This window comes from Procambarus clarkii, chromosome 59 (genome assembly GCF_040958095.1).
Source record: "Procambarus clarkii isolate CNS0578487 chromosome 59, FALCON_Pclarkii_2.0, whole genome shotgun sequence".
Lineage (NCBI taxonomy): Eukaryota > Metazoa > Arthropoda > Malacostraca > Decapoda > Cambaridae > Procambarus > Procambarus clarkii.
In genome coordinates, this window is record NC_091208.1 from 2,257,714 (window position 1) to 2,276,532 (window position 18,819).

The 18,819-nt window shown below is 36.7% G+C and overlaps 2 protein-coding genes across 2 annotated transcripts; one reads left to right on the forward strand and one right to left on the reverse strand.

Annotated features, from left to right (window-relative positions):
- The first annotated feature begins 4,933 nt into the window (after positions 1-4,933).
- Positions 4,934-7,627, forward strand: LOC138353649 (110 kDa antigen-like). Its single transcript, XM_069306833.1, has 3 exons — positions 4,934-4,958; positions 6,941-7,494; positions 7,598-7,627. The coding sequence occupies exons 1-3, from the start codon at positions 4,934-4,936 to the stop codon at positions 7,625-7,627; spliced, it is 609 nt and encodes a 202-aa protein (XP_069162934.1).
- A 2,423-nt stretch (positions 7,628-10,050) lies between these two features.
- Positions 10,051-12,244, reverse strand: LOC138353650 (S-adenosylmethionine synthase-like; the record flags this gene model as incomplete). Its single annotated transcript, XM_069306834.1, has 2 exons — positions 11,612-12,244; positions 10,051-10,572 (listed from the first exon to the last, which is right to left on the reverse strand). Coding segments are annotated over exons 1-2 (1,155 nt in total), but the record flags the coding sequence as incomplete, so codon positions are not given.
- Positions 12,245-18,819: the final 6,575 nt, after the last annotated feature.

Here is an 18,819-nt window from a genome sequence, read left to right on the forward strand (position 1 = left end):
CTCTTCCATCTGTTCCTCCTCCTCCTCCTCCTTCACTTCCTCTACCACCTGCATCTGTTCCTTTGCCGCCACCTCCTCCTCCTTCACTTCCTCTTCCATCTGCATCTGTTCCTTCACCTCCTCCTCCTCCTCCTTCACTTCCTCTTCCACCTGCATCTGTTCCTTCACCTCCTCCTCCTCCTCCTCCTCCTTCACTTCCTCTACCACCTACATCTGTTCTTTCACCTCCTCCTTCACTGCCACTTACACTTCCACCTGCTGCATCTATTCCTTTGTCTCTCCCTCTTTCTCCTCTTTTACATAAATAAATAATTATTATAACTGTTATAAAGAATAATATTATTATTAAAAATACAGTCATTGCTTATTGTTTTTTATTTAGGATAATTCATAAAAAAAAAACTTTTTTCAAAATACTCCACCTCATATCTAAATTAAAGAAATAAAATTGTTCCGCGCAGCTGAGTTGACAGCACATTGGATCAAAATCCCGGGTGCCCGCGAGAAACATTAGGCAGAGTTTCTTTCACCCTGATGCCCCTGATTCCTAGTAGTAATTAAGTACCTAGGAGTTAATCAGCTGTCACTGGCGGCTTGGTCTAGCTAGGATCGGGCCATGGGAACACTAAATAGCCCGAAATCATCTCAATATAACCTCAAGATATTCCCGTTACCAGGGTCATGTACAAATTATCATTAAAACATTAATATTGTTTTTAGAGAAATACAAAAAATGGAAAAGCAGCAGCAACAGCAGTGTCTTTTCAATTATAAACTGTTTTTTGATAATAAAAGGAATGTAAAATTTTCAGCCATTTTATGTTTACCAACATTTATATTATATACGTTTTCAATAATCTTAGATTATTACATTCAAGCTCTAAACCCTTCTTATCAAACCAACTCATCAACTATTCAGTCCGCCAATAATATCTTAATTTCATCCTTTTTATATACACTTCAAACAGTCGTCAATATGGTGGTTTATGTAGATGATGAAGATGGTGATGATGACAGAGATAATAATGGTATCCAACTAAAAAGTCCCAAGGAACTTCATAATATTTTCTTATTCGAGGCCCAGTCTATTATTAACAGTAAAATTAAGAATAATAATAAATATAAAATTAAGCCTTCATTCTTTGCTTTAGAAACCTATATAACAAATGATATCAGTCGCTTAAAATATTTACAACAACTTTTTCAGACAAACTTTCGCATTAATGGAGTTTCAAATTTGGTAGATCTTCTGAATAAACTAGAAGCTGATGGGGCAGTACCTCTTGTTGAAGGCGAATTATCTTTCATTTCAACAGCCACATCTAAATTTCCACCCGGTTCATTGCATTATACGACAGCTACCACAAAAACATATCCTTTGCCTCAGCGTATGGGTACAAAATTTTGGGGCCCATTTTATTGGCGAATATTCCACACACTGGCCAAATATAGCCAGAAAGATGATCGGTTTAGAAAAGATTCCAACATAGCATATGTTATAAATAACTATCCTAGCCTGTTGCCCATTATTGTTCCATGTCCACAATGTCGACAACATTATTACATTAATATTCGTCCCAGTAAGCTGTCTGATAATTTATGCTAGCTGGAAAATTCAACTCCCAACGATATATATTCTCATATTCATAACAGTGTTACAGAGAATTTAATTCCCCTAAAATAATTGATACAATAGATCTTAAGTCAGCATTCATTAGGAGTATTTTGTCTAAACAAGATGTGGTTGATGTCTCTGTTCTAACATACATTACATTAGTGTTAGCTTTTGTATAAAAAGATACAAAGGAAGAGGATTCTGAAGAGTCTTTTTTGCTGCTACTGTTGTCAGTAACCACAATAAATATATATGTTTTTTGAAGACTGGGCCGGTTAATTTCATTTTAAAATTGTTCGACTAGCTGCCTGATATTTAGAGGTGAACTATTATAATGAGGTACATTTAGTAACTCTTCGTCTTCATTGTATCCATTTGCATTACCATGCATCACATAAATAACAAGAAAGGTATTGGTATATATTGGTAGTTTGGGTGGAAGTATCTCTAACATCTCTAATAGATCATCATAAGTGCCATTATTCTCATTACTTTTTGATGGTAAATAGAGAAGCTGATAATTAAGACTTTTTAAAATAGTTTCAATATTCTTCATTATTGTCAGTTTTCTATGTTTAAATATACTATCAACAACAACACCAGCATAACAACCATCTGGAGGAGGTTGATATAGTGATGTAATCTGTCCTATGTCTATTTTGTTCTTCAACATGTTGAACTAAATTGTGGTGAAATGAAATGGTAAGCTATATATATATAAATATATATATATATATATATATATATATATATATATATATATATATATATATATATATATATATATATATATATATATATATATATATATATATATATATATATATATATATATATATATATATACATACATTAGGAAAAAAAATAAGTTATATTTTTTTTATTATATTATGGTGGTTATAGTTATAATTTTATAATTCATATAGTTTATACAATTTTTTTAATATTCTATTTTAAGTTTCTAAGGGAATTATGATGGTGATCAAAATGGAACAATGATATGATATATATAGTGCTTTAAATTTTTCTTCTTCTTCTTCTTTTTCTTCTTTTCCATCATCATCTGTTCTATTACCACATTTTTTTTTTTGGGGGGGGGGGATGGATAAAGTTGGAGTTGGTGGTGGTTGTTGTGGTGGTGGTGGTGGCAGTAATTTAAGTACCTAAGGAAATGATGGTGATGGTGAAGATGGAGGGGTGTTAAAAACCACTTTTTCTGATGAACATAATGGATCTTGGATAAGGTTAGCGTCTGTTTTTGCTGTGGATGTTGATGGAGATGGAGATATAAATGCTTGCGATGATTCTTCTACTGATAACTCTGAAGCCGAAATTTCTTTTCCTTTTCCTTCATCAGGTTCCATTACCACAACTTCGGGAATGGGTATATTTGGAATAGATGGTGGCAATGTTTTTTTTATAAAACTTAATCAAAATACTTTCGCATTTGTCCATTTTTTTATCTTCATGCCCTGCAATGATGCGGTATTTACTTTCTTCTCTTTGACTTTCTTTAAATACATGAAAAGTTTCATCCACTTTTTGGATAATTTCTTCCTTGGTTTTCAGTTTCCTATTACCTGAATTGTATGTAATTAAATATTTTTCGTCTTCCTGTTCTTCATTAATAATCATTAAATTACGATATAGAGCATTTGGAGATTGTGATTTCCTGTTGCGTGATTGTTTCTTGTTAGTTAATTCAACCACTTCAGGTTGATTAGCAATTGCTGCTATGTCCATAACTGATGCTGAAGTTTTAGTTTGAGTGGGATTCTTCCTAACCATTGTAAGGTTTGGGAGTCAGAGAATAAATAATATCAGAAGGAAGGGTACTGTACTTTATATAGATTCCATAAGAGCCCATCCTTGATATCGTAACGTATTTTCTAAGAGAATAATGTATAATTTGATAATATGAATTCTTTTTAGGAGTTTGTATAAATAATAACTGAATTGTCTTCGAATAAAATCAAGAATAAATTCACATCGGTAATGATCCCATTTTCCATTTATTATTAAAAACCCAATATTTTGACATATATCTATATATGTGTCAAACATAACTGATATAATATTATTAAATTCACTATCTAACATATCAAACATTGGCAAATAAATATGCTTTATATTATAATTATAAAGATTAATTGAATAATTTAATATATCAATAAAATATTTACCAACTAAAATTTTAACTTGTGATTCAGTAATAACATCTCCCATTATTTTTTTATTTAATAAAAAATCAAATGGTATGGTAAATAAATTTGTTTTTGGTATACGACTACACTCAGGAACAGTACTTACTGTGATTACAGGAGCAGATGAACTGGTCTATAAACCCTCATAATTTGCCTGTTTATATACCTTCCATCCCAGGTATACAATAATTACTATCTCTATTATAATCTCATTTGTGTTATTATTATCTTTCCATAAAATATAGTGAGACTAAGACGTGGAGGTAGGGGAGGGGGAGGGGGGTGCATCCAAGAATCTCTCTATCAAGTCGATAATATGGCCAGATTGTCGACGTCCTTATTTTTGCAAGCGTCCATGAACACATCATCTTCTTCATCAGTGAGGTGTCGCCACTGCCATCCTTGACCCCGACTCAAAACTTAATTTAACCCCCCAAAAATATAAAAATTGGTGTTCTATGATAATGTATAAACACTATAAACCTCATTGAGATGGTAACTAAAATACAAAGTTAGTTGGTATAGTTTGACAACCTGTTGTAACATATCTATATTTATAATATAATAATTAATATATGGTCAGTTTAAATGTGCATTTTTTTATATAAAATAGGATGAAATAAAATATTAATATACAGTTATTCCTCATCATTGATATTTGCACATTGAGCACATATTAAATCAAAACTATTAAAACGTGTAAATCTTACCGCTACCATATCACACCAATTGATTTTTTGTTTTAGAGCAAAATATTCATCCTTTAGAGATTTAGAACAATGAAGACAGTAGTGGCGTTCACTTATATTAATTTCATTAAATGTCGCCAATTGTTGTCCAAGAATTGTATTAATATCTTTTTCAAATGAATTGTTCAGTTCAATTTCCAATACATCAAATTTTAAATTGTTAGTGATTGTTGCAATCATATGATGTTCACAAATTACATCTTTTCCTTTAAATAATCGAACTAATGAAAATGTTGGCATAGTTTGAAATGTTATTAACATATCTGTATAAATGATATAATAATTATAACTTGGATGATATTCACCATTAAAGGTTCATTTTGATTTTAACCAAAATATAAAATCTGGTGTTCTATGATAAGATAATGCATAGGCACTATAAATCTCACTGTAAGTTAACGGAGGTGGTAACCAACAATTGCATTCACCATCATATTCATGTCGGTCATATAAATTATATATAGAGAGAACATCATCTAGAAATCTTTGAAAACTCCCATCTATTGTAATAACACAAAATTTTTCCATAGAAGAATTACAATAATGGTCATAACAGTACATATATATACTTGAAATAGATGAACAAATAACTAAAACATTGTCTTCACAACTCCTTTCTTGCACCTGACACATTTCAGTACTTACAGGAATTATAAAGTTACGTAGTCCCAAAATACAATACATAATCCAACATAAATCCTGATTCCTCTTACTTACCATTAGTAGATATACATTAATATTTAAATTATAACAGGGTTTATTTTGTTCAGATAAAATGTTTCTAAATTTGATTACTGAAATTTCTTTCACTTTTTTTCTCCAATCTTCCTCCCTATTAATATCAGAAGAATCTGTCATAAGCACCAATACATCAAAAGAAAAAGAAAAAGAATTAAACATAGAAAATGAACAAATAGCATTTTGCGGTAACTGTTGTACAAGTGGTGATTGTGGCTGCGATTCGATAATTAAAAATTGCAAAGATGAATGCCGCTTTACTATCTTCAAAACTATACTGACTATATCCACTCCAGGAACATAATCGACACGTGTAATTTCACCTTTACTTGGAACATGATTGATTAGAAGGGCCTGTTCACAATAATATGTTTGTTCTGACGATTGAAGAATTATATTTTCGGTCAGATAGAGTGCAGAATGTACCTTATAATGATTAATATTAGATTGCTGTAAGTTTTGAAAAGAAAAAAGAAAAAAACTTGTATATCCATAAAAAATATCCATTACAGTTGACGTGGGATACATTCGAAGACAAATATTTAACAATTGTAAAATTTCATCTGTATCCCGAGAGAACATTGTCATAGCTGTCACTAAAGACCACACTTTGTTTTTGTTTATCATACCTTTTAAAGGATGATTAACACTCGTCATTGTTCTTAATGTTGATGTAAACATAGGATGATCATTCAATAACTCAAATAGTTCAGAGACTTTTTTTTCTTGACCCATTTTCGACCAGTTATTAATTTTAGTCTCGATCATCTTTAGAAGGCCTCTCATACAGTATCTTCCATCGGTTATGTTGTATTTGATGTAACATAATTGTGCCACAATATAGGATGCATTGTAAAGAGACAAATTACCATCTTCATTGCTATGTAGAAGTGGACTAGGGAAAAGAGTATACGAATCCCATATTAATCGATGATAAAGAGTGCGGAATGGCATGTATGACGAGTCAAGAATAACATGGCTCCAAATTTTACAAACTCTGGAACAAATAAATAAAAGATGACGATATGGAACCAGTGCAAATATGTTTTCTAATAACACCTGTGGTAGGGACGACATTTTTTGGATTAGAGTTTGCATCAACACCTGTTGTATTACAGTGTTCAGTAAGCAAAACAGTAAGTAATTTAAGTAGGGTAGTACTAGTAGTAGTCTTTTTTTTTTAATCAGGGACTCAAATCTCTTTTTTTTTTCAACTATCCATCAGGGTGTTTGTGACTGTTGTCACATCTGCAAACGTTCAATGTTGAATATACTATCCAATATCATTGGATACTAACCAGAAAACTAATCAATATCGACATAGTATAGAGTATATAGTATAGTGCTGGATACTGGAAAACAATCCAACATTGAATGACTCATTCAACATTGAATTACTCATTCAATATTGAATGGTATTCCAATATTTAATATAATATCCAATATCACTTAATACTGGAAAACTACTCAACAGGATAAAAACAATAACATATTTGACTTTGGTTGCATAATTACTTTATTTTTTAAAAATATCTGAATTAAAAATCATATAATTAAAAAAAAGAGAAAATTAAGAATGAATAATCTACTGTCAACAATTATTATGTTAATAATATTAATTATTTTCCTAACAGTTATAGTAGTCATTAATTCACGGAAAAAATCTAAAAATACTAAAAAATTATATAAAAAGGAAAACAATTACAATTCCATCAGCCATGACACATCACCAGAGTCCATTGAGCTATCTCAACAATCTTCCCTCAGTCCAACAGAAGCTTCTAAAGTACCTCAAGAATCATTAACGTCCATTGAACTATCTCAACAATCCTCCCTCGGTCCAACAGAAGCTTCTAAAGTACCTCAAGAATCATTAACATCAGTCAGCAGAACATTAACAACTGAGGCCTCCGAACTGCCTCAAGAACCTCAAGAAACATCACAAACTGAGGCCCCCAATCTGCCTCAAGAAACATCACAAACTGAGGCCTCTGAACCACCCCAAGAAACATTACAAATTGAAACCTCTGAACCACCCCAAGAAACATTACAAATTGAAACCTCTGAACCACCCCAAGAAACATTAACAACTGAGGCCTCCGAACTGCCTCAAGAACCTCATTTAGAAACATCACAAACTGAGACCTCTGAAGAAACATTAACAACCGAGGCTTCCGAACTACCTCAAGCAAGTGAAAATGAGTCCTCTGGCGTTCCTCACGTCATCAGTCAAATGGAATCCGTCGAACAACCTCATGAATTACTTCAAGAATTATTACAATCCTCCACAGATTCGTCTGAACTTCGAAAATCCAAAATGAAATCCAAACCTATACAATCATTATTCTCGCCATTTATCGAAGACATAAAAACTTATAAAGGTCTCTTTATTGTTCCCAAACCACCAATTTCGTATAATCCTAAAACTATTACTGAAACTGATAAGACACTAATTCAACCCTTTAATAAATTCCTTAGTTATTATGATGAAATCCACAAATACTTTACCAATGGTTATTCTGCATATTACATAAATAAACTATGTACAAATTCTAATATTGATAGGGGATATTATACAAAAAATCCAATTATATTAATATTTCCATGGAATTTCCATAATTTCATACCTGATATTTATACAGATCGACATGAAATAAAAGACGTCAAATTAAAGAACAATTTAGATGCATCACGTAAAAAATTTCGAAAGGAAGGAAAACGATTTTACATGAACAAATTGTTGATATCATGTACCCATGCTGCAAGTCAAGATATATTTAATTGTGGATTTTATTTGGACAGTTTCCCAATGAAAGAAAATTCACTACCCCCATTCGTGGTTATGAAACTTGAACTCGAAGACGGTCATAATGAGGTGGAATGTAAAATGTTGCGCTAAGAATATTAATTCCTCAGACACATTTGCTAGCATTAAATTTAACATTTATGTGGAAGTCGAGAAAGAAGAACAAACAAAAGAATCACATAGAGGAGGAGAATTACAACATGCAGGAGAAGGAGTAGGAAAGGTAAAAACTTCACAAACAGTAGAAGGAGGAGGAGAAGGAGGAGGAGGAGAAGAAGAACCACAAACAGTTGGAGGAGAAGGAGGAGAAGGAGGAGGAGGAGGAGGAGAAGAAGAACCACAAACAGTTGGAGGAGAAGGAGGAGGAGAACTACAAACAGTCGGAGGAGAAGGAGGAGGAGGAGGACAACAAACAGTTGGAGGAGGAGGAGGAGGAGGAGAACCACAAACAGTTGGAGGAGGAGGAGGAGGAGGAGAAGAACCACAAACAGTTGGAGGAGGAGGAGGAGGAGAAGAACCACAAACAGTTGGAGGAGGAGGAGGAGAAGAACCACAAACAGTTGGAGGAGGAGGAGGAGGAGAAGAAGAACAAACAGTTGGAGGAGGAGGAGGAGAAGAAGAACAAACAGTTGGAGGAGGAGGAGGAGGAGGACGAGGAGAAGAAGAACAAACAGTTGGAGGAGGAGGAGAAGAAGAACAAACAGTTGGAGGAGGAGGAGAAGAAGAACAAACAGTTGGAGGAGGAGGAGGAGGAGGAGGAGGAGAACCACAAACAGTTGGAGGAGGAGGAGGAGGAGGAGAAGAACCACAAACAGTTGGAGGAGGAGGAGGAGGAGGAGAAGAACCACAAACAGTTGGAGAAGGAGGAGGAGGAGGAGAAGAACCACAAACAGTTGGAGGAGAAGAACCACAAACAGTTGGAGGAGAAGGAGGAGGAGGAGGAGAAGAACCACAAACAGTTGGAGGAGAAGGAGGAGGAGGAGGAGGAGGAGGACAAGAACCACAAACAGTTGGAGGAGAAGGAGGAGGAGGAGGAGGAGGAGAAGGAGAAGAACCACAAACAGTTGGAGGAGGAGAAGGAGAAGAACCACAAACAGTTGGAGGAGGAGGAGGAGAAGAAGAACAAACAGTTGGAGGAGGAGGAGGAGGACGAGGAGAAGAAGAACAAACAGTTGGAGGAGGAGGAGAAGAAGAACAAACAGTTGGAGGAGGAGGAGGAGAACCACAAACAGTTGGAGGAGGAGGAGGAGGAGGAGAAGAACCACAAACAGTTGGAGGAGGAGGAGGAGGAGGAGAAGAACCACAAACAGTTGGAGAAGGAGGAGGAGGAGGAGAAGAACCACAAACAGTTGGAGGAGAAGAACCACAAACAGTTGGAGGAGAAGGAGGAGGAGGAGGAGAAGAACCACAAACAGTTGGAGGAGAAGGAGGAGGAGTAGGAGGAGGACAAGAACCACAAACAGTTGGAGGAGAAGGAGGAGGAGGAGGAGGAGAAGGAGAAGAACCACAAACAGTTGGAGGAGAAGGAGGAGGACCACAGCCCCACCGAAAAAAAGATAAAAAAAATGGATTCAGTTTAAAGGAAGAAAACTTATTTATCTTGACCCAGACGCTGGTCTTATAGAGTCATTTTAATTTTATTTACTCTGATATATAAAAGGCCCCGGAGATTTTATATACTCTGGTATATAAAACGTCAAAAAAGTATATAAAATTATCAATTGAATATAAAATTAAAGGTTCCCACCAGGCTTCTGTGCTGGCTAGGGTTCAAGTCTCCTGGTGGGAAAGTGTTCTAAAGTTGTATAACTTCACTCTCGTGTTTAGGAGAGTTGTGAATCAAGCATAGACACAGTGTTCTCCCATATTAACAGGGACTTGATGAAAAACGTAAAAATGATAGTCATCCTTAAGAATTATTTGACTCTAAAATTCAGGGATGGTCAACTTCTTGGGCTGCTCCCAAGAGAACTGTTGCCGTCCAAAATGTCCATAACACGAGGTATCACTGTAAATTGGTCTCTTTAAGCCCAGCTCCTTGACAATATGTCCTAGTCGTAGATCAAAGTTGTGGTTAACAATCTTCAGAAGCTGTTTTGATGTGTACTGTGAGGTGCCATAGTGGAAGATGCTGATGCTTATGGGGTGCACAACACTAATGGCGTAAGATTCCTGAACCAAACAGCGTCTACATAATTTGTTTTTCACCAGTGACTTGGCAACCCATCGGGCGGCATAGGCCGCTGAGCGGTCAATCTTTGTGTAATCTTTGCCAGAGAATGCTCCCTCGCCGTGAGCGCCCCACCCACTGTAAGTGTGAACGATGATTTTCCTACCAGTTAGCCCAGCGTTACCTTGAGATCCACCCATGATGAATTCTCCGCAAGGGTTGATGTGGTATTTCGTTTGAGTATCTATATATTTTTCAGGAATAATGACCTTGATGACCTTCTCTATAACCTCGTGTTACGGCCCTCTCGGGACGCAACGGGGTTCTCACTCTGATGTTGTTAGAGGAAGATATATGTATCCGTTCCCAAGCCAGTAGTGGCTATCAAGGGATGAGATCCGTGACGCAAGTAACTTAAAAGGGAGTAGGGAAAGAAAGTTAAGAACTTAATATTATAATGTTCACCATCACCGGTTAAATATATAGAATAAAAGAGTACACAAGGGGGAGGGGTATTAACACTTTATAAGGGGATCATGCACAATCTAGTCTTCTGCTGAAGACTCTTGATCAAGAAGCTAGGTGCTGAGTCCGCGGTGCTTTCTTCGTGGCCTCAAGACGTGTCTTCTGAGAATGCCGAGCCTACCCTGGCCACAGGTCAGCCAAAACACAGGTCCACTGGGGGCACCGTCGTGGAGGCCGTCAACCACACGTCCAGCAGGTCTGCTGGCAGGTACTGAGCCACCAAGGCTGGTACGGCCACTCCACGAACGATAAAAGGGGTACGCCCTAGACAGGAGTCTCGTGTGATATCACCAATCACCCTCCTGTCCTCAATACCCCAGTGGATTATCGTCTCCAACAGTCGGTCCCGGGTAAATCCTTTCACTGCCACTCCACTGGCAGGCTAACACACCACAGTGTTCTTCCGGGGGGACGACGTCACAACAGCTGCAGCAAACTTCACAGTATGGAGACTGGCTGCCTCGGGTAGACTGACTCAACCTTCAACACAGTGGTCCCAGGTCGGCTCTGTAAGCAGACACGTCATCAATAACTGGGACACTAATACATCTCACTTACGGGCTCGGGCACAAACACCTGACGTATCCAGTCCATAGATGGCGCTGTCGTCGGAGCACCACCTCACCAGAGGTCAGGAGCGGCGGTGTTGAGCGCTGAACCAGACTGGAAACTGGTCCTCGAGGCCAGTACTCGCTGTCCTCACTAGGTGTCGTCGTCCGTTTGGCGGGGGTTTCGGGAGCTGACCCACAGATGGCGTAGTTGTTACTGTTCCTTGCTCGGACGCTGAATCCGGGTTCGTAACACCTCGTCACGCAAAGCTTCGACAGTAATTTGTTCCGAGTGCTGTACAGAAGCGACAACAGTGTTCACTCTTTTGGGAATAACAGCTCCTTGATCGAAGGCATACTGGCATGTGACTTGAGTCTTACAGTCAGGTCGCGCCCACCAGAACGTCCCATCTCTTCGCAGCTCTGCAATCTTCTGATTGAGATGGTGTGCCAGCATAATAGTTAAGGGCATGCACTCATCGGTCTCATCAGTGGCATAACCAAACATCAGTCCCTGGTCCCCTGAACCAATGTTGTCATCACTGCGCCCGATGTGTACACCATTAGCAATCTCCGCATACTTTTGCTCCAGGGCCAGAAGAATATTGCAGGTCTTGTAGTCAAAGCCCTTTCGTGAATCATCAAAACCAATTTTCTTAACAATATCACACACAATTTGTTGATAATTAACTTGGGCCTTGGACGTAATCTCCCCACAGATCAGGATCATACCAGTTTTGGTACACGTTTCACAAGCAACTTTGGCGTCAGGGTCCTGGCTAAGATGGGCATCAAGCACTGCTTCACTGATCTTATCGCAAATTTTGTCGGGGTGGCCTTCGCCTACGCTCTCACTGGTGAAGAGGAACGTCTCATGATCTCCATCCATGCTCTCAGCGCACTATCCTGGGGAACGAAAATGTTACTTCTAAGTACTCTTGAATTTGGGACCAGGTTTCCTTGGCTAGATTTTAACTAAATAAAAATCCGTTATGTAAAGGAATATTATTAAAAACATTGACCTAATTGTGTGAAGAGAGAAAGAGAGAGAGAACGCTAACCTGGTCACATGGAGAGAGAGCAACTTAGCAACTGTAAAGCAAGTGTGCAGCTGCTCTGTCTTATAACAAAACTGTGAGTCAAAAAAGAATATGGATCATTTATTTTATTTTGAAATGATTATAAACCATTAAAAAAACCATTATTACTCATTCTAATTGGAAGAGTGAATGTATAATTTGGTAACCTGTAATCCTTAACTCTTAATGAACATAATTATTCCATCTGGTGAAAGGGATAATAATAATATTGTGTCAATAATTATAGAAGTATTTATTATAGTTATATAATTATCATATATAAAAATATAATAGAAGGAACAATAAGATTTGAAATTCAATTCATATATTTCCAACCGGTCTCCAAGGTAAACAGCCTCTGTCAAATGGTAGATAAGATACATTATAAATCATCCTTATTATATGTTGTTAACAAAAAGCTGCTGTACGTGTGGACATTTGTATCCCAGATGTTTTTTCTCTATTATTAATTCTCTCCCGCAACCACCACATTCTCTTTTTTTTTTTGGTTCATAATGATTGAGATGACGATGATGTTCCCTAATAATACTTATAATTTCTAGAAGAGTCTTGGGTATGAAGTATTCAATATGGTCTCCCTCAGCGCCTTCAGCTGCCAACACATCTGCGCATTCATTTCCATAGATTCCAACAAGGGAGGGAATCCACAGGAACTTGACAACTCTTCCCTGGTTGGTTAGTACCTTCACAACTCTCTTAATTTCAGCGACTATTGAAAGATTCTCGTCCCGATCTTTATTTATGCTTTGCAGTGCTGCTCTCAAATCGGTGCAAATCACTGCACCAGTAGTATTCTGTTCAATAATATACCTTAACGCCATAGCAATGGCAGTTAACTCTGCTTGTGTTGAAGAGGTATAGTTCTCAATGCGCGCTTTTTCCTCATTTTTTGGTGGAAAAAATACATCATCCTTCTTAATTACCGTGTATGCTGCACCCGCCCGGCCATTAATAGGATTAGATGACCCATCAGTGAAGATTTGATCTAGTTCATCTCCAGCTTCATTATAAATTTCCTTAAGATACTTGTGGCTTATTTCTTGGGGTACCATGTTGGTTTTTTTCTTTACCATATCATTGATGATAATCCTGCACAAGTCATTCAGGGGATCCACCCAGGGAGGTAATCTTTCTACAGGCATGAGCTCACGAGCTTGTTGAAGTAGGTGAAGATCTTCAAGATAGCCGACTGCTCTGTGATGCCATTTTTTGCTTCTCTTGTTTCCCCCTGAAAGTAGCACAGAGCTCAATTTTTTTTTAGCCATGTCATTATAATGGGGATCTCTGGCAATCCTAATTGCAAGCTTAGCATTCAGTTCCACAATTCTTTCTTTAATACTGGGAAGGGATAATAACTCTTTTTGTAGATTGGACATTTCAGCAGTTTTTTTCTTTGGAACTCCAAGAATGATTGAAATGGCTTCATCCTGTATGCTTTCTAGCCTATTCATATCACTTTGTGAATAAGTACATAAAATAGGTGCTGCATTGTCAATGACGGAGCGTACATAGTTTGTGTACATCATTTTAAGTACAGCAATAGAGGCTCCATGGCCATCATTCCAAGTCATAGCTTTCAGTTTCAGTTCCCTGAGTCGACTTTTGCATGTTCCTATAATTTGATTGAGCTCCTCTTTCTTTCCCTTGTTTGAGCCGACGGTGACGCCAAGGTACCGATAGTGGTCAACCCATTCAAGTGTTACACCATTAATTTGCAGTTCTTCATTCTCTCTCCGCTTGCGATGGGAGTATGCTTTTGTCTTGTTTGTGGAGAGAGTGAAACCGAGCTCAATACATTTCCTTCCAAGGAGTTCAATGGCCTGTTTTATTTTATCAAAGGTGGGAGCTTGTATTAGGACATCATCTGCATATCCCACTAGTTGTGTTCCTTCAGGAAAACCAATATTGGCAATTGCATTCATAAGTACATTGAATAGTGTAGGGCTTAAGACTCCTCCTTGGGGGGTCCCGAGTTCCATATTCATTGTTCTTGAGATTGCTCCATTGAAGTAGACCTTAGCTTTCCTCCCTGTGAGGTAGTCTTCAATCCATTTCATGAGTCTCCCCTTGACACCCATACATGCAAGCTCGTCCAGGATCGCAATTCCCTGGGCTTTGTCGAAGGCTCCTTTTATGTCAACAAATACAGAGTACCTAGCCGTGTCATTAACCAGGTAATTAATTATACAATTGGCTGTGCTCCGTCCTTTGACATATCCATTGACTCCTTCCCCAAACCTACCTATTTTGTGTAACAGTCGTTTTAGGATGATCTTTTCCAGCATCTTGCAAGTACATGACACGAGACTGATAGGTCTGTAATTACCAGGGTCATTGGGTTTTGGTATGGGAACAATTTTGGCGTGTTTCCATTGTGTGGGCAGAACTCCATTTAGGAATGATTTGTTAAACAATAGGAGTAGTGGATTCCCAGACACTTCACACAGTGCATTAAGTATGTCGTAGGTAATGCCATCCTCACCAGGTGCTGTAATTTTACCTCTCTTAACAGCCGCCTTTACTTCCTGGGCTGTGATAGGTTCTCCATATTCGTCCTCACTAGACTGTGCTCTCGCTATTCTAGTTCTTCTGTCATTCTGTAGCAGGAGCTGTTCCATGACGATTTCCGTTGAGAGGGAGGAGGAGGATGCTGCCTTACTCCTCATGTGAATTAATTCTTCAGCTTTACTCTGTGGATCTTTGCCTCGAGGCATTTTCTTCCGAGGGGGTCTTCGCCGAGGCGTATGGCGCTGAATTCTAAGACAACTTTCAATTTGGTGATTAAGGTCATCAACAAATGTATCAATATCTTCTGGGATTTGGTATTCCCTGAACCAGTCATTCATCCTGTCTATGAAGATTGGCTTCATATCACGTCTAAGTGATAACCACCTTCTTCTTTTATTTGACTCATTCTTTCTCAAATTGTTCATGTCGACAAAGGTAATCAGTGTGCCCGGTGGTCACAACATAAACTTTTGCACAAGGTATATAATATGCTACTGACATCTGTGTCAAGTGAATTGAACAGGAGAACATCCTCTTTTATATCCCTCTATAAATAAAATATATATAAAAAAAAAATATTTATTTTAATTTGTTTTCTTTTATTAATCCAATTATCCTTCTTTAATTATTGAACATTGTAATTTGTTAATTATATATTGTTTTGAATGGGAAAGATGCTTACATACATACATATATATCTCAAAGGCATAGATTAGTTTAGTAAAGTTACTACAAAAAATTCAATATAATAGTAGTAATTAGGTTACATTTGTATACTACAGAACTTTAGGACTTTCAGTTGTGTGGGCCTAGCTAGTTTGTTTCCCCTTAGCTGGCAGAATACCACCCCCCTGCAACAGCATTTGTAGGATTCATGGGGCATAGATAAGACCAAGGAGTATGCTTACCTCTACAATTACAACAAAATGGAAATTTTTGTTTCTTTGTACACTCTTTAGAGTCATGTTTATTACCACAGTACTTACACCTGGGGTCGTACTGACATTTCCAAACCAAATGCCCCCAATAATAACACTTCAGGCATAATTTTGGCTTCTCTTGGTTTTTTGAAACTTTTCTATAGCCTAGTCCTTGTACAAAATTTTTTTAGGAGCCTCACCTTTTATTAAAGCTATAACCTGACTTTGTTTTTTATAATGAACAATGTTTCTCTTTACCCAAACAACACTGTCATTGTAAAGGAGATGATCGGGATCCAAGTAAGTTGGATATTTGAAAAGTATGACCTTTGTGAAAATACCTTCTTCTGGAACAACCATCACAATATTCTGAAAGCCATCTGTAGTTAAATGTTTAACGGCCTCTTCTGTTCTAACTGTGATATATGGCTGATGAAGACCCTGACCCTCCTTGAACACTAGTTTAAAATCTGGATACTCCATAGCTAAACGTACAGTCCACACCATCTTTTCATTGAAGTTCAGTAGGCATGTTTTAGGAAATAACAACCGCCTCCTCAGGCAGACCGCCTCAGTCATTTCATCAACACATGAGTTACTCACTCTTATCATTGTAATCGTTGAGAATCACTAATTCACACTGTATATTTAGCTAGTTGTTTGATTACTACTACTACTACTACTACTAATTTCTGTTGATTCAAAAAAAAAAAGGTTTGCGGCACAGGGGCATTTGGTATGCTCAATGTCCTAAACTTCCTCTAACAAATTAGCAATAAATATTCGTTCACAAATTAGTTGTGAAATTCGATCTCTCTTTTTCACAATAAAATCTACTTTAGAATAATTGAAGAGAACCACAGAAACATTTCACTATCAATGACACCACCCCTAACATCAATGTGATTAAAAAAAAAAAAAAAGTAAGACCAGATCTTGGAGCTATTCTTCATAACAACCTTCTGGTACTTTTACTTGAATATCTATCTTGATTACACCTTTTCCTTGTGCTGGCACTGTAACATCGTAGGCAGCACTGAAGCAAAAGGTAGATTGTTAATTAAAATATATTAAAATATATATGGTAATTAAAATATATTTATAAATAAGTCATAAATTAAAAAAAAAAGTAAATTCCAACTATACCTGTACAAGTCATATCCAGCAGCTAGTGTAGATCCAAAATGAACCTTAACAAGTTTACGTATTGTTCTTCTGACATGATATATGCCAAGAAAATGTGGTGGTAATAGAAAAGAAGTTCAGGTAGGAGAGATATATATCTGTGTTTACTCTCACTCCGACAGAATTAATAATCTCATTAATATTTCTACTCCTTTTATATGTTCCTTGAGGTGCCAGTTACCACCAGAAACAAGTAAAAAAGTTGTTTAAAGATTTGGTCAATGTTCCAATACACTTATTAGTTTTCAAAAAACGTCTGAAAATGAATGTCTGGAGGTATCAAATCTAAAGCTGATATATCTTTGGTAAACTGTTCCAACAAATGTTCATCCAGGCTGGTTATGATTTTAAATACAGTTCCACATTCAAAACAAGTAAAAAAGTTGTTTAAAGATTTGGGACTGATTTGCTGTTTGTTTCCACATATATCATATTTTTTTTCACTGTTTGTTTTCAAAGGCTGAATCATGTGGATTGATTTCAAATGTTGGGTCAAGTTATATTCATCCCTAAATCTATTCCCACACAATTGACATTTTAACCATTTTACTCTGTGTGTTCCCATATGTCTAGTCAAGTCGCATTTTTTAATGAATTTTTTTCTACATACTTCACATGAAAACCATTTTTCTCTAATGTGTTGTTTGTTTGTTTTTTCACATTCACTGCACTTTGGAGTTTTACCGGTATGAATTGTAAAAAGGATAGTCTTCTTTGTATGAGTTGTGAAATGGACTGTTAGTGTTCTTATTGTACTATATTTTTTTCCACATACATCACATAAAAAAAAGTTGTTTGTTGTATGGGTTTTTGTTTGATCAAGTGACATCTCTAAGAGAATTATCTCACTTCCACCTGAAAAGAAAACAAAATTAATTAATTTATATAATTATTCTGATTTATAATATATACATTGACTCTTATTACATTATAGTAATATGATATACTTTATTTTTATTACTTAATAATTAACTTTGTTATAATAGACTTAAGTAAATTATACAACATACGTATGGGGTTGGGGTTGAAGAAACATTAAATGTTGAATGTGCTTTAGATTGTGTGATTGTTGTTTTACTACTCAGAATGAAGTGTCCATGAAGTATGGCGAACCTGTAATGATTTGCATAGCCTGGCAAACTCTTTTATATACCAATCCAGTCAGACTGATACAGACTTGAGAGGCTATAGTTACTTACTCAGTTATTTGTGACGTATTTTTCATTATGTTTTTGTAATTATTTAACCGATCAATAAACATTTGAGAATATATTTCTCTCTCTCTCTCTCTCTCTCTCTCTCTCTCTCTCTCTCTCTCTCTCTCTCTCTCTCTCTCTCTCTCTCTCTCTCTCTCTCTCTCTCTCTCTCTCTCTCTCTCTCTCTCTCTCTCTCTCTCTCTCTCTCTCTCTCTCTCTCTCTCTCTCTCTCTTTTTCTCCTACCCTATGTTATATATTTATATATTTACAATGAAGGGAAGAGAAGAGGGTTGCTCACTGGGATGTGTTTTGTCAAAGAAAAACCCAGCACAATAACACTGCCTGAGTAGTAGGTGACTGCCCTCAACAAGAAGAGCAAGGGTTTATTATATAATAATGATTAACACAAGAGGTATTTTCAATTATCGGCATCGACAATGGGCTTTACCTGGTGGAAACCTTAAACCCTGTCCTAAATGTTCGATCATTGATTCAGCCGATGCTGAATTAGAATTATTTCTTAGACACAGTCTCTACAATAAGCTTCAAATCGA